Here is a 17,268-nt window from a genome sequence, read left to right as displayed (position 1 = left end):
CTAGATAATTTTATTTTCACCACTTGCCACCCCTTTCAAAGCTAAATTTTCTCAATCAAATCTTTACAAATCTGCTGTTCTACAACTGTCTGATTTCTATTGATACATTCTGAATCTATTTGTCCTCAATTCTTTTTATTAAATATTATTTTTCTGTTTGACTTCAGGTTTTAAATAAAATCCAAAAATTTTTATGTGTGAAAAATTGTTAAAAATATCTTAAACAACTATGACGTATAATATTCCCCCTATTATAATATATATTTTTTATTGATTCGTTTGAATAATATCATAAAAAATGTATCCAAACTGCGAAAAAAAAAATGATCTTTGAAATTGAAACACCCAATACATCTGACGGTGATGGCGGCCTCATAGAGAATAATAACTCAAATAAGACCTTAAGACATAGTTACAGTGTGTCGAGGCACAATCTGATAACACCCTATTTGAATATTTTAGCACATGGTGTTAGACTGCACTATACTTAGTAACGGTGTTAAACGAGTTCTTGAATGAATTTTGAAAATTAATCTATATTCATAGTTCATTGCCACAATCGATCGATACCAATATTTCCCAAATAACAATTTCGTAGAATTCACGTGATGTTAATATTAATATCACTACCTGAACTTTTATTCTTATTTCCCAAAAGTATTAAAATAAATTTATCTCACTATCACTTTCTTCTGAACCTCGTATAAAATTACAATTAGTTTTATTTGTTTTGTTACAATTCACTAATATATAACTATGTTGAAACACCATTTTTATATTAGGACGTTTCTTTTTATTTAATCTATGTAATAATGAGTAAAATATAAGAAATCTTACGTTATTACATCAAGTTCAATAGTCCGGTCAATATAGACATTTAAAATAACAAAAATCTCAGTAACTCCAAATATTGGTGGAGGTTTACCATTACAAATAACGTTTTAAAAATCCCCATCGATCCTACGTGTGCTACAAAAGGGTCAAAGGTCTAAATTTGAGCTTTTTTGGATTTTCCTCAAAAACGGTAGGTTTTATCAAAAAAAAAACCTCAAACCAACGTTGTGGCTCTTCAAATTCTCTACAAAAATGGTTTTAGTGATTTTTTTCTAATGTTTTGATTTCTTTAGATATTTTAATCAGATTCATACTCTTATAACTACTTCAACAGTAATGTATCCTTCGATTTCTTCCTCTTGTTAGATGTTCATAAATTGTTAAATTGTTCAAATGTGGCTGAGTCATTGGTCTCTTCATTAAAATCGCAGGAATCTTCCTCTATTGTACTCAACTAGATATTTGAGCAAGACAAATCTTGGCCATTGGTACACGCTGGAGAACACAGCAACCCGACTTTACTACAGCCACATTTGGCACTACAACATTTTATGCAATTGCAAAAAATAGTGTTGAGGAGTTTTTCTGGAGCAGGTTCCAGAGTGTTATCTATCAATTTCCAACCCCAATCTTCTGGATTCAGTTGATTTCCTAACCACATGATGATATACTCGATACAAGTGTTGACAAGCAGATGCCAATATTGAAGGAAGACATGATTGTTGTACTACAAAAGTTAAGTATCGGTATTTATCAATGAGAGTAATTTTTTTGGAGCTCCGTAAACTGCAAGAAGAAAGCGAATTACTTCTATAATTATTGTTTGAGGTGTGGAATCAATTTATGTAAATACTTTAACGTTGTCAATCAAATCTTTTATTCGAATAATTTAAATACTGATCTTTTGCCCCTCCTATATATTGATGACGAAGTGTCGCAGCCTGTTTTCACAGATAACTTATTGAAAAATATATTTCTGTTCACTATCGAGCCCTTCCAGGTTTCAGAAAATAAATAATTTTATCCATTGGAGTCCTTGCAATACTAACAAATCAACATCTTCAACTACAATTATTGTGTTTGTTGCATTAAATTTTTCTATTGCTGTCTCAATTATGAGGACATCTGCGTCATTTTGAGCTTGTTTTGAAATACAAATAGATATTTATACTTGTCTCAAGTGCCTGATTTGTATATACTTAGCTTATATGTGCATATATGTAAAATGTGACTCTTAGAATCGCGATATCTCAGGAATGGTAACTCTTAGAAAAACTTTGGTTTAGGTTTTTTTCATAAAGCCTACTGTTTTCGATGTGAGATAACAATGTGTTCCAATAAGATGTTCTGTTTTCTGATAAGATCATATTTACGCACGGTCAAAGGATCGTCAAAATTGTCGCTATTGGTCTAAAAAAAATTCTCATTGGATAAGAAAAGAACATACGCAAAAGCAAGAAAAAAAATTGTAGATCCATTTTTCATTGATGGATATGACGAATATTTAGAAACGCTGCGAAATAATATCGTGCCAACTTTGATAAACTGATCCAGGAAAACCACAAGTTCCAACGAATATAATATGGTTTCAGCAAGATGGAGTACCACCCCATTACTAAATAAAAGTGCGGTAGTACATGAATCACATTTTCCCAAATCGGTGAACACGGAAACGCGGATCGATAGAACGGCCAGCATGATCTTACGCCATTAAACTTTTTGTGGGAATATGTGCGAATTCGAAGCGAGCTTGCGATACAGTCACACAGTAACAGCGAGTTGCCAAGACGTTCGCGGCGACCATCTTAAACATCTCATTGACAATTTTTGCGATAAATCTAAGAAAATTAAATATTTCTCGAACAGTTGAATGTATAGCACATTGTACATGAATGAAGTATGAAAATTTTCTAAATAATCTAAAAAATAAACAATATACAGCGGGTTGAATTTAAAACAAGAAAGTTAGTATTTGCTACCGTGACATGACACCCATTTAAAAATAAGAATCGACGCGCCCAAGTGTTTTCCCCAACACTCCCTCATTCATTTTTTAATGAATATATTCCATTTAACCAACAAAACGAATAAAAAATTTGGTGCTGGGAATCAAATAACTGATTATAATATATTCAGTTTAGAAACTAAAATACTGACCATAATTAACCAGACTTCAAATGAATGTCCTAAACTGATTTAAGGGAAATATTGCGTATCAACAGCAGGCAGATTTTATTTTCATGATAATTCTTTACAGTATACTACGCTCATATTTTTATATATACATCAGTACACTGGTCATCACCATATAACAGTGGTGAGGAAATTGAAACATAGATAAACTTTATGACGGTTGCTACTTAAGTTTTGCGATATGGCAACACTGATACGTCAGATCTGTCATTGCCATCATATAGTTTGGAATTTTTAATAATTAACGTACTTAGAACGTATTGTCAAATGAGGGTTTAATTGCTTCGAATTTTGGCGATGAAGCATCATCTTGAGCCACAGTTTTCCTACTTCAATCGTGCTCGCACTTCGTTACTGATATTACCAGATCGTGGGGCATTCTTGGTTATTAGTTCCACAACAAAAGACGCCTATAAGAAAGGGAAAGGGAAAAAACTGAATAAGAATCGACGATATGGGTCTTTCAAGAGGAGCCAAATCCAATAAAAGTTGTTTGCACAAGAAGCAGTTCGAAGCAAATGGTTGCCGGAAATAACTGAACATGTCACCACACGTTCAAACAAAAACGTTTTTTAACTGTCGAAACATCGAGTTGATGAGTTATCCACCGTACAGTCTTTGTTCAGCACCCAATGATTTCTTTTTATTCCTGCAAATCAAAAATATGTTGTTGTGATCAACGTTGTCCTACCCTAGAAGAAACTGTTGATGTATTTCGGATGTACCTCAATAGGAATGGAAAAAAACAATAAATTATATATCCAATTATAAATTGTAATTTTTCTTTGTCTATTTCAAAACAAAAGTAGCAACCTTCGTATAACAAAATTTAGCTTGGTAAAAATTGTGATTTTTTCAAAATTTCTTTTGTTATCATAGGAATGGCTACATGAGACAAATGATACAACTTAGTTGTAATAGTTCATCTAATTTTTTTTTGGAATAGATGGTAGTCCAAATTTTACTTTGCCACATTCATAATCACTTTAGAAGACAGTGAACTCTTTTAAATGTATGTCAATGTAGAGAGTTTAAAGTAGAGCATTATGGACGCTCAGATATGACCTCAAAGCATTTGTCAACATGTTACGAAATAAGTTAAGAGTATGATGTTTATTCATAACATCGTTACCACTGGCCAGGATACTGATGTATATCTGTGAATATAAGCTGGGCGATTGAATTAATTCTCTATTCCAGATACATATATACAGTTCATAGAGTCAGATTTGTTTCGTTAAATGTAATGAACTTATTTAAAACCGTCGCTGCATATTAAGATAATATAATTCAAAGAACAGTGAACTATGTGTAGGAGATGATTTTTACAAAATTCATTCTTGGGCTCCAGCTAGGACTAATGCTTGGGGTGTTGGGTCTGTTCCAGGTAAAGAGGAAGAGAGACAGATGTTCCAACAAATGCAAGCTATGGCTCAAAAGCAGGTGCTTATTATTCAATTCTAATTACATTGTATTCGTCACGTCCTCGAAAAATCACTTTCAGTTTTATTTCAGAATTGGCATTTATTTAATTTCGAAACCGGGACAGACCCATTTTACCAGTTTTTCAGAAGTACATATCATCCAACTAATTTTTAAAAAATTAATAACACCCATTTATGAAGAGATCTAGTTCTTTCTATTTTGTAGTATACAGGATGTTCCAGGGCTTGATGCAAGAAACTTGGGAGAGAGTAGATAACGTGATAATAATGCTGTGAATTTTTTATACGATTCCTTGTTTCTGAGATATAGTTGCAAAATCAGAACTTATATTTAAGTATATTTTCTAAATTATACATTCGAAAAATATGAATTTATAATGTTACTTGTTGTTTAGCTCGATAGAAAGGAGATATGTAGATTTTTAGATCTTCCTACATGCCAAGGTAACCATTTGCCATAAAGAGAAATTCTGAAGAAAATTGTCATGAATTATAATTGTTTATTGGAAATACTTACACAATAAAACATTTCTAATTGAACTACATACTGTCGAACATCGTATTATTCATAAAATGTAGAAAAATTTAGTGGGTTAGTCTATAACATATCAAATAAAAACAAAAAACACTTACACTTTACACTTACACCTTACACTTTTAAACACTTCCAGAATCTACGCTGGATATTTGTTTGAATTTGGAAGAGCATTCCAAGATTCTGCCTTATAGCATCATAATGGAAGTTTATTCTATCTATTATTTCGTTTCTTGTGTTTGCTGGTGTTGCATATACCTACATTTCAATTTTTTCCTTATGAAAAACACGATGTTAAACAGTATGCAGCTCGGATAGAAATGTTTGATCGTATTTTAATATCTCTTATAAGTATTTTCAATTTATGATAATTTTATTCAGAATGTCTCTTTATGGCGAACGGTTTTTCTTAGCATGTACAACCATTTAAAAATCTACATATCTCCTAAACCACAAATTTGATCGAGATAAATAACAAGAACCTTTTTGTTAGAAAATACATTCAAAAAATTAATTTTTACTATCTTTAGATTCTACTAATTGTCTCTGTAAACGTTACTGATTGTTAACCACTGAGCTTGTAGAATTATTTATTCAAATTCAAATGTATAATTTAGAAAATAAATTTAAATATAAGTTCAGAAACGGGGGGTTGTATGAGTAACTTTTTCACGTCATCTACTCACTCTCGAATTTTTTGCGTCAGTTCCCGGAACACTGTATACAGGATATTATTAGTAAGAGTAAATATTATACGCAGAAATCCTGAACCTAAATTATTAATAATTAAATCAATAGAATTGAATAAAATATTAAAGTCAATTAATGAGAATTTGTTTTCCTTAGTTTGCAAGATTATTACAAACTTTCAACCCTGATACTTGATACTTGATATAGAGGTATATTAAAGTTTGTAGTTTGAAGGATTCTACCTAAATGACTATTCTTTTTCCGGCATAGGAAAAATCCTTTATGTTCTTTTCGTATTCGTTTTGAAGAAACCAGCAGAACCAATTTTTATTTTTTGTGCCTCCTTTGTCATTTGAAATATCAATTTGTAAATTTTACACAATTTTAAAAGGTATTTTAGATGTGCCATATCAAATACACATTTTTTTTAATGAAATACCCATATTTGGAATCATATTAAGTTTCCACGTACACTAATATAGGGTTGTGATGTGTTCTACGGGGTATTTAAAAAGTTATAATCAAGTTTCCATAAAAATCGTAACAAGTTGAATACCTTGTACAATGTACAAAAAAATTGGAAAATGAAGATCTGTTGTGGCCAAAACATTCGAATAGTAGTGAAAATTCTGGAAAATAATCCACTGAATTTAACACAGGGTGGATCAAAACACTAATACATTATTTTCTCGCCATCTCTCTACATCCAAAGTAGAGCTCGAACTATATATAGAGTGAGTTCTATGAATGGAACGCCTAAATTATCCCGGAAACGGCTTGTTCGATTTTTATAAATAAAAAATAATGAACTTTGCTATTTCAAAATACTAAGTATTTTTCCTGTAACATTCTCTATACCTAAATGCCATAATTTCGGAGTTATAGCTACAATCACATTTACATTTAGGTATTGCCTACCATACCCGCATAGTGAGGTAGGGCACCATCTTGTTGTAACCAAATATTGTCTGGAAATTTCTAATAAAAAAGTTTTTTTTAATGTAATTGAAAATACCAGCCCGTACATTCAGTTTTTCAGTATATTGAATGTGGGATTCACGCATCCAACGAGGATTGTTACGTGACCAGTATCTACAATTATGCCATTTAACGTTTCCATTAATGCAAAAAGTTGCCTCATCGCAAAACATAACATTACTTAAAAAATTTGTATAGTTTGGATTGTAACATTTTTCCATCATTAGGTGTGCAAACTCTTCACGTCTATCAAAATCATCTGACAGCTCTTGAACCAATGTTACTTTGTACGAATTTGTTATCACGTAAAATTTTCATTGCGGATGTTTGCTAGTTCAAATTCCCTGGATATTTGTCTAGCACTCAAGTGTTGATCGTCTTCTAACAAGACACGAACATCTGAAGATTTGTTTTCAGTTGATGCAGTATTTCTGCGCCCTGATTTGGATAAATCTTTCACTGAACTAATTTCGTTGAACTGTTTTACTAATTTTCTTACAGTAGATCTTGTTATGGGATTTCGGTTAGGATATGAATTATTAAATATATTCCACGTTTGTTGTTGACTTTTACGCCTATCACCATATCCTCATATCAATTAGTTCTTTTTCAGATAAACGATCCATTATGACTTTAAACAAATTTCAACAATAATAATTTAATGAAACTTCAAATTTGTTTATTAAATCTATGGTGGAGATGACATTTATGTATAGGTATTTAGGTATAGGGAACATACAATAAAGAATAATAATTATATTTCGATGATTTCAAAAAGCGAAAAATATACAGGGTGATTCATTTGAAATAACAAAGTTCATTATTTTACCGGAAAAAAGAAAAATCTGACAACAATGTTAATACCACCATAATAACGCCGTATCACAAGACCCTTGTACACAAAAATTTTAAAAATCAAACAAGCCGGATAATTGATGCGTAAAACTCACTTTGTATAATTATTATAGGGAAAGTGTCAACTTATCAAAAATCACTCTACTTTCAAATCACCCTCGTAGATGCTAAAATATCTGTAGTAGTGCTTATATAATTTTATCTGTAACGGAATGTTACAATAGATTTTTCACAAGAGTTACAAACATTTGTTACATAAATCGATGTAAATAAATTAGAATAGTCCTTATTTCCTGATATAAATTTTATGTAATTTTCACACTTATTACCTAAAATATTTATTTTTTTGGAAAGTTATGGAAAGCGTACATATATTTCTATTCGAATGATATTTATCCGTATCATTTTGCAATAATAGGCAACATATCCTGATCTGTTGACCTTGGGAAAACGATGCAATAAAAATAACAGAATCGAGTCTGGGATATTGTAAGTTCTATCCGTTTTTATATATTTGCTGTTGTGTTTACACACAAATGAAACTTGTACAGTTATTTCAGTAGCGAAAATAAATATTGATATTACATCTTTTAGTAAACATACATATACTTTTTAAATGTTTATGGTTTACTGTATCCAAGATTTCCACAATCGAAAGGGAACAAATAACATTTGGCGAACAAAAATAATTAGTATTATAATTTATCATTTGTACCTGGGTCTCTCACAGGCACAATATGCTTAGATTTCGAATTATTGTTTGATTATTCCATTATGAATAACTGCTTAATGAATTCTGGATCAAAAAGACATCCATTACATTTTTCCCTACAATATAGAATTTTACCTATTAATCTAATAGTTTGGTATCTGCTATTTTGTTTTTGGAAAATATATTTTTATTGAGTAGAAATATCAACTTCAACCAAGTTAATATTTACCAATTAAATTTTTGACTATTTTTTGAACGTCTAGAGAAATTTGAAAGTATGGAACGATAATTCAATGTCCAATGGACATTTCAACAATTTCTTTAACATATTCTCGTGTCTAGAACAATTTCAGTTTTAAACTACTGAATTTGGAATATAATATGAAAAATTTCAGTGAGGTTTTAACTCACTTTTCTCATAGAAACTTGTTTTATAGAGATGGGAATTTCTATTTGTATCTTAGCCAGTTTGATAATAATGATTTGTTAAGCCAGATTTTTCTAGACTAAACAACTATTCTAGATGTCTCATCAAGTTTACGATAAAATAATGAATATATAAATTTATTATTTTACTTGGAACTATACGGAAAGTGGGCATGGTAAAGGCGCTCCATATGGCGTTGGAGCTACCTGCAAGAGGACCTGGTTGGTACTGGAGGCGATGTCAAAAATCTGGAAAAATTTGTAGAGGCCTTGAAAAGAGATGTCCTGGGATTAGTTAGAGTATTATACCAAATGAAGCTTTTTAAGAAATGAGCGCTGAAATCGATCGAGAAGTAACCAAAATAAAAAAGTTGTTGTTGTTGGCATCCTCAAAGTCCATCAAGTCTCTGGAAAATTCTTCAATTCAACGGGAATAAAATCAAATTTTACTGAGATAGTGATGAAAAATTTAAGCTGTTTTTGCGACAATGACTTTTGTATGCACTTTATTATCGGAAAAATAATTTATGAAGACAAGCCAAAACTTAATGTAGAAGATGTGTACACTGATTCAGAATCTGAGAATGAGGCTCTGTGATAATAAAAGCTTATTATTGAGATACGATGATGGTGATGTGGCAGACATCACAATAGATCAAGTGGTACAGAAGCTGTCTAATCCCAAGTTTTAAAAGGCAATAGATTGTTTTACAGATTTGATTCACCTGTAGATGTTTTCCAGAAAAAATAAGACTTCAAATACTGTTTTTTTAACCTATTTATGCTATATCTTGAAAATAACTAATTTACTAGCTTTTACCCGCGGCTTCGCTCGCATCCAATCCATTAAATAAGTATCAGAAATCATTATAATAGAAAAGAACGAACTCTGTAGCTATATTAGAACCTGAGATATTGATCTTTGAATGTAGAAAAATTGCCAAAAACCTACAAAAATCCATAACTCCACATTGAATGTCCGCGCCTAGCTCCTCTCCAACTCAACCGATTTAAGTGCTCAAAACCTCAAAAGAAAGAAGGTGTTTCAGCGAGTGTTCTTAAACCAAAACGAAGTCTCTATTTTGAATAGAACCTGAGATATTGAGGATAGAAGGTGTGTATGTGAAAAATCATCAATTTTTTTAATATATAAGATTTTTCGAGACTGATTCCGTAGTGGAAGTTTCAAAGTACTGAAAGTCCTTTCAATCTATGGGATTTTAATTAATAAGTAAACATTAAGATTACAGGGCTAAGTACAATATTACATAAAGATAGTTGATTCTTTAATTTTCTATTATCCATTTAATTTCGATACTAAAATTTTATTTTTTTTATTTAAGTTTACAGTCCTCTAGCTTTGACAACAGTCCTCTGTATACATTTTTCAGAAAATGCTTAATATTTTCTAAAGTTATAGGAATATTTGTAGTTCATCTGCTCTATATTAAACAGACGGATACTTGTTCCCTAAATAAAATTTATTATTTTATGAGCAAAAAAGTTGCCTAGACAGTTTCCTTAGAACGAGTTGCCCAGTTTACAGAGAAACGCCGTATACACTCAAACGTTTTACAAGACAATTCAATTCAAAACTCATCGTGACATTTACCGAGTAAAGTAGTAATTTCCTTTTCGGAAATCGGACAAAATCTGGTTTTATAAGTTGCCTGCCTATCCAAAATAGTGGAGGTGTAAATATAAATTCTAATATCTGTATATGTTTAATATATACGAAGTTAAATTTTTAAGTTGATTCAACTACATTCATGAAAGAAAGAAATATTTCAACTACAGAGGGAAAGTGTTAATATGTGTCTACGAGGATGGTCTTAAAAATACCTGGGCTAACAAAGAAAACATTATTTTTTTTTCAAAATAGCAAAATAGCCATCAAATGTCGACATCACTTCTTCATTGCCGGAAAATCTTTGACCACCTATTCATTTTCCAAGTGTGGGAACAGAAAATAATCCGTGGGGGCTAAATCTGGCGAATAGGTTGCATGAGGTAGCAATAAAAATTGTAATTCATTGCCAATGCAATAATAGATGTCTCATTATTCGATTCAAATTTTGTTGCTGCTATAAGAAAAACAGAAATTCCAAAAAGTTGAAGAGGAAAGGCCTACACTACAATTTAAAATTTTTTTTCAAAAACTTTACAGTGCTTGGCAATAACTGAAATTTTTCGTATGTTTTCCAGCTCTTGAGTTCAGTAATTTCAACTAAAGTCACTTCGATTGTTTCGCTTTAATAGTAAACATCTAAAGCTCGTTTAGAAACTAATTTCATTATTATCACTTTTTACCAATAAAAATTTGAAAGAGTTTTTTCGATTATGATGAATTAATAAATCTCTGAATTTTTTGTCTTATGATAGCACACCATTCTACTAAAAATAACGATACCTTTAATTATTTTATTCAGTGATAATATACTTATATAAATTTCGAGGACGTGACGAACGTAGAAGTATATATGAGAGTATGTGTGACCGTGGTTAATGTTCATATCATCTGGCACATAATCAAGATACCGAAAGGGCGGTGTACCATTTATTTCACATTAAGAGTTCACTACCCTATTTAAATGCCAAACAGAGTGTAGAGAATTTCTTGTTTCTTATAAATGTATAAAAAAAGTTGTATCTCGATTAAAGTTTGTCTGATTTAGGTATAGAGCTTCCATCTTCTCTTTAAATTGAAGCGTTCCTTGTCCTAATCCTCTTATATCTATTGCTTATCCATATTTATAACGAATAAAAAATTTAAATCAAACGTAAGATATCAGGAAGCTTCGTTCACGAGTCTGATTTCGAATCTGTTTAGAGAGCGAACGCATACGATTTGGAATTGGTTACAAACTGATACGGAATCGATTCTAAATTGATCTGCGAATAAAGCTGGATGATTTGTGATGTCGTTTATTGGAATGTGCTAAAAAGAAAACAAAATAAACAACTAAAAATTTAGTGATTTCAAACACATACAAACTAGATTAAAGTATTGGTTGTAGTAAACATAGCCAGGAATAAAACGTTAATATTGATTGAAGGTTAACGTATCCCATTAGTTTTTAGATAGTAGTGACATAAAAAGTTTCCTGAGTGTACTGTACAATGATGATTGATAAACAACATTTCTTACAATCAATGATTTCCACGGACTTGATGAATTCAAAACTAATTATCGTAGTCAAATAATGGGAGTTGTTTTCACAAACACATAAAGACTACAACATCATAGTTTTTATACCATCCTTCATATTTTTCTTATATGTTTAAGATATGTGGGAAATATTTGAATTAATTTAAAAAAATAATATTTACAATCCAACTATGGCTTCTTCAAAGTAATCCTCTTGGGGAGCTAGGTAGAGTTATAGACGATCCTTCGACTTCTTATAACTGGCACTGGAGATCGCATACTGGAATAGTCTTCAGCTAATCGATTACAATCATATGTTTTTTTTTTCGAATGTTCGTCAGATAAGTTTTCAACAGCTAATCTGTTGGTCCCACTCAGTCCAGAATTTGGAATGGGTATAGCTGCCGAATATTTTCGTTTTCATATGCTCCCAAGTGTAGTGCTTTGGAATTCCATAGTTCGAGAGAACGTGGATAGAGGTTTCGTCCTCTGTGCAACAAAATCTGCACGCCGCATTATCTGCTGGATCTAGCGTTTTCAGGTGTCTGTAGAGGTGACGGTGCCCCTATAGGACTCTTATTAGTATTCGTAGATTGTTCGGCAGATTTTCCCTGATTATAATTTCCCAGGAAAGTCTTTGTTTGTTTCAGCCCCTGTAGATTGTCCAATTGGTTTTGCTCCCATCTACTATCTTCACTAATGTTTTTTCTTTTGTTCTGTAGCGGTTATCACAGAAGCGTTCAGGTTCCGTGGAGGACATGTCAACCCTCGCTGTAGCGAGCTTATCAGCTTTGCATCTTCCTTCACTTCGATGTTTCCCGGAATCCATTGTAGAGTTACTTTAGTTTTCTTACCTAGTTCATTTAATTTTTCTAGACAATCCCAAAAGAGTTTGGATTTTATGATATTGGATTGCGATGGATTGCTTTTTAATATGAACTAGACACATTTTTCAATTACTTAATTTTTTGCCTCGAAATTGATTAGTGTGTTGTCCATACTTCCAGATTGTTTGGTTCTAGACCCTTAGACTCCTATTCCAGTATACCATTTAATGGTTTTTCTGTTCATTTCTTCTATGGTGTCAGTTTTTCCTTAAAGCTAAACTTTTTCGTCCCAGGTTTGGTCATTATTTAGGGACGGTTTTTTATGATTTCATCTCTAAACATTCTAAGCTGCCACGCTTTTCAGTACAGTGGAGAGTTAGGAAATTTAGAATCACTTCTAGTACAGCTGATAGGCATGATTTCATGGCCTCAGTTGCATATAAGCAAGCCATTCTTTGTACCTTCGAAATATTGTTCCTCGTGGTATTCAGTTCTAGTACTCCAAACCACTGTCCCTTATGTCATAATTTATCTCACAATTGCCGTGTACATCCAGCGTAGGATCTTTGGGCTACAACCTAAATTTCTTCCTATAAAGTTTCTACACTCCATCAGAGCTTTTGTGGCCTTAGCGATTATCTCCTCTTCGTATTTGTTCCATAGTTTACTATCTAGTGTGAGTTCCTGATATTTCACCTGTATTTTCTAATCAATGATTGTCCTTCTAGCATGATGGGCTTTAGGCTTTTTCTTCCTGCGATGGAAATTAGGTAGGTCTTATTTAGGTTGACGTTTAGTCCCACCGATGGATACCACTTTTTTGTATAGTTGAGTCCTCTTTGCACTTTGTCAAAGAGTGTATTCTCAAAGCATCCTCTTGCGTAACTGACTATGTCGTCGAGTTCAGTCAGCCTGCATAAGAGTTTGTCTAAACTCCACAGAAGTGGGGATGCGACTCCCCCTTGTGTACATCTTCTGTAAGCAAGGTTGAGGAATAATATGAAGATTTTATTGACCTGAAACATATTTACTGTAATTGCGCGAATTTGACTCAAAAGCATTTGTTTCATGATCATTTTTTTATTCAGCCGTCGATCTAACCAGATGAGTTTTGGGATTCTAACTACATCTTCATGGCCTTCTGGCCCTTATGAAAATGCAGTAAATCATCTAAACATGTATGCTCTTGACAAAATACTCTCTCCATAGGCTTGCTGAGGTTTTTTTGTGCTGTGCTCAAGGCTAAAGAAGAATCTGACAGCCTCAACTTATTACTTAGTTTTAGAGCGCATTTCTAAATATGGTTTTAATTAAATAAATCACCCACAATCTAGTGCCAATTCAAACTTGTAATAAACTTCCAGATATCGCCTCTACATTTGACTGGTAATTTTGATATATTAACTTTCATGATAATCAAATAAATCCCCTATTAGTCGCATCTACGTTCAATGAATATTCTGAGAAAGATACTTGCAGAAATAAAATCATAAAACTACTAATTCTAGATTATTAAAACAATTATATGATTCATGTGAAATTCTCTACATATCTTAGAATCAATCAAATACGTTTATCTTTTTTAACATCTACTAAAAATTGAAAAATTTGATATCCATTCATTTATCCTGACAAAAATTTTCATTTTTCATTGAAATATCAATTACGTCTCTATAATTTTGATAGACGTACATTAGGTTTGGAAAATCGGTTTGAAGTGAAGCTACTCTTGATGCAGCTGAGTACACTGCCTTCGAAATACCATCAAGCATGTTTGGTGTCGTCATTTTGTATATAGTTGTAACTAATCCACTAATTCGCTACAGCCAAATCGAATCACCATCATTTGACATTATGTAGTTAGCTACACATTGTAATTTAGGCAATCGATTTAATTATTTGATCTTTACTTTTATTTAATTACTGGTTTGGTGCATAGAACTTCAACAAGCAGGTTAATTAAAAATTTTTCCAAAAAAGAATATTACATCGACCATATTCTTATCTCTGCAGAAATGTAAGGACTAAGTATTATTTCTTATTGTTGTGAAACAATTTGATACATTTTAAAAAAGAAGAATATTACATGTAGTAGTCCCGTAATTTCTTGTTTTTTAGCTATAGATAGATAGATTTTACGGTGATAAATTCTAACATATTCCACTACCACATATTTGTATCTAGTGTGATTTTCGAAATCTACATTACATTTTTCAATAAATCCTAGCAGACTGGAGACAGAATATTTCTTGTAGTTCCTTACCAAGTATCGCTACGTTTCTTCAACTGTTGCAGTGACATAGATTTTGCTTCGTAGTTTTCTCCTATGATTGTCAGAATCTACTTAAAGAATGAACTTACAAACTCATAGGAGTTTTGACGTTATTCCTTGTTGTATCAAAATTTGAGCTTCACTTGATTCATACTTAAGTGACTCTGAAGAAATAGGTCAAACAAAATGACTTCGACTTGTTCCATAAGTGGTTTAAATTTTCACGATTGCGGAGTTGTTGATCTTCTATGTTTGAATGTTGATACCAAACTCTACGATTGGATTCAAGTCTGTCAATTTATGTTGGAAGAAAGGATATTCCCAAAGCTATTGACAACTATCTAAACAATTTATTTTATCCAGTCAATTTTGTTTATCTAGCCATTTTAAGAAGATTAATTCAACATATTCCACTACCACATATTTGTATCTAGTGTGATTTTCGAAATCTACATTACATTTTTCAATAAATCCTAGCAGACTGGAGACAGAATATTTCTTGTAGTTCCTTACCAAGTATCGCTACGTTTCTTCAACTGTTGCAGTGACATAGATTTTGCTTCGTAGTTTTCTCCTATGATCGTCAGAATCTACTTAAAGATTTCCCTGTCAAATTCATTGAAAATATTGAACTTACAAACTCATAGGAGTTGTGACAGTATTCCTGGTTGTATCAAAGTTAGAGCTTCTCTTAATTCATACCTCAAGTCTGTAAATTTATATTGGAAGAAAGGATATTCCCAAAGTTGTCTGACAACTATTAAACAATTTATCTTATCCAGTCACTTTTGTTCATCGATTTTTTTATCATACCATAGATATTTTTGCCTATATCTAAAAAAGCAGTGTTCTTCGCATTTGAGTATACTTGTTCTAATTTGTTTCAAGAGAATTCTATCCATTATCAGATAGTAAATTTATTGCTATGACTATAGTTCTTGGTAAAAAATAATTTATCTCACAAAGTTTTAAATCTATTTCAAATTCTTGGCATAACGATTGCGACTTGATGAAACTATATTTTTGCACAAAAAAATGACTATATTATAAAATTTTACATATCTGTATAAACGTTTATCGTTGCTTTGTCTGAAGTCGTTTTCCCCAAAGCATTTTTTTATTTCTGTGTACATTTGGTCCTGTTTTTGTTTCAAAAACGCGTCAGAAAATTAGGATAATAATAGTTAGTTATTGGAATCCCAAAACATAAATGTCATGACTGTATTCGCCTGCTAATCAGTTTCTGGTTTCTTACGAACAGGTTCTTAAGATGAAGTCCATTGCTTCGAATATATTTTTGTTTAGGTTTCATGATGTATACAAGTTTACATTTGCTTGGATTTATTTTAACCAAACATTCGTTTTGATCTTTGGTGCGAACATGAAATCGAAAACATAATCCACATTCAAGTCACTATAAGTCAATTCGATAATTTCATGGAGTTCTACGTCTTTTGGGTTATACTTAAATCAAAGGTTACAGGTGGTTGATTTTTTGGTATGTATATTTTATGGAAATTCAATGCGTTTTTTCACATTCTGAGAAATCTCCAGGTTTCTCAGTTTCTGGGGGAGAAGATCAAGTTTTTTTTTGAAACATTGTGTGAAAACTAAAGTAATTACAATAGATAGTATAAATATAAGAACTTTCATATATTTTCCCTGCAAAAAATTTCAAAGTTTGAATATATTCACAATAATCAGTGTCTATTTTAACTTTTATTTATTCATCCTTTTTGTAATATTTTAAAGGTATACGCAAATATTGAAAATAAGGTTTCAATAGTGCTACTGATCAATCGTAACGTTATTTTTATAACGTTTATGTTATAAAATCGTTATTTCGTCAATCGGCGACTTTAAGGAAACTCGTCGATTTTTATTTTCGAACAGACTATTCTTAAGTATACCTTTTTATTTTTGCGTTATCTATGTGAGCTCAATGACGCCTAATACATTATTTGAAAAGTCTTTTCAATACCTTATCAGCCATATCAATATATCTTGATGCTTGTATTTGTTCAAAAAAATGATGAATTTTCTTTAACGAAACTTAAATGCTCAAATTGTTTACCTTCAGCTGGAATACAATGAGAAAGAGTGCCTTCTCGAACCTTCCTTATAACTTTAGGAGTTATTTGTACAACCGAATCCTATCTTTGACTTCAATAATACTTTGTGGTCTATTTTGGTCAACTTTACTTTACTAATTATTCCCATAAAAAGAAATTAACAGTAGTTAAATTAGATATCCTAAGCGACCATTCTCTTATTTCTATTCGATCTATCCACCGATTTGGAAAGACGTTGTTTAAGTAGCTGCGCACTATGGCAGCATGGTGTAAAGGTATAA

The 17,268-nt window shown here is 31.7% G+C and overlaps 1 protein-coding gene across 1 annotated transcript in view; it reads left to right on the top strand.

The window, feature by feature from the left end:
• LOC130441496 (myosin-10) overlaps positions 1-17,268 on the top strand; it is a 135,918-nt gene that overhangs the window by 67,184 nt on the left and 51,466 nt on the right. The window contains exon 6 of the mRNA XM_056775210.1: positions 4,415-4,470. Within this exon, the coding sequence (XP_056631188.1) occupies positions 4,415-4,470 (56 nt within the window). The remainder of the gene's footprint in view (positions 1-4,414; positions 4,471-17,268) is intronic.

The sequence above is a fragment of the Diorhabda sublineata genome, chromosome 3, assembly GCF_026230105.1.
Source record: "Diorhabda sublineata isolate icDioSubl1.1 chromosome 3, icDioSubl1.1, whole genome shotgun sequence".
NCBI classification, from domain to species: Eukaryota; Metazoa; Arthropoda; class Insecta; order Coleoptera; family Chrysomelidae; genus Diorhabda; species Diorhabda sublineata.
The sequence above is the reverse complement of the archived record's forward strand: the minus strand, read 5'-3'. Positions and strand labels throughout refer to the sequence as shown.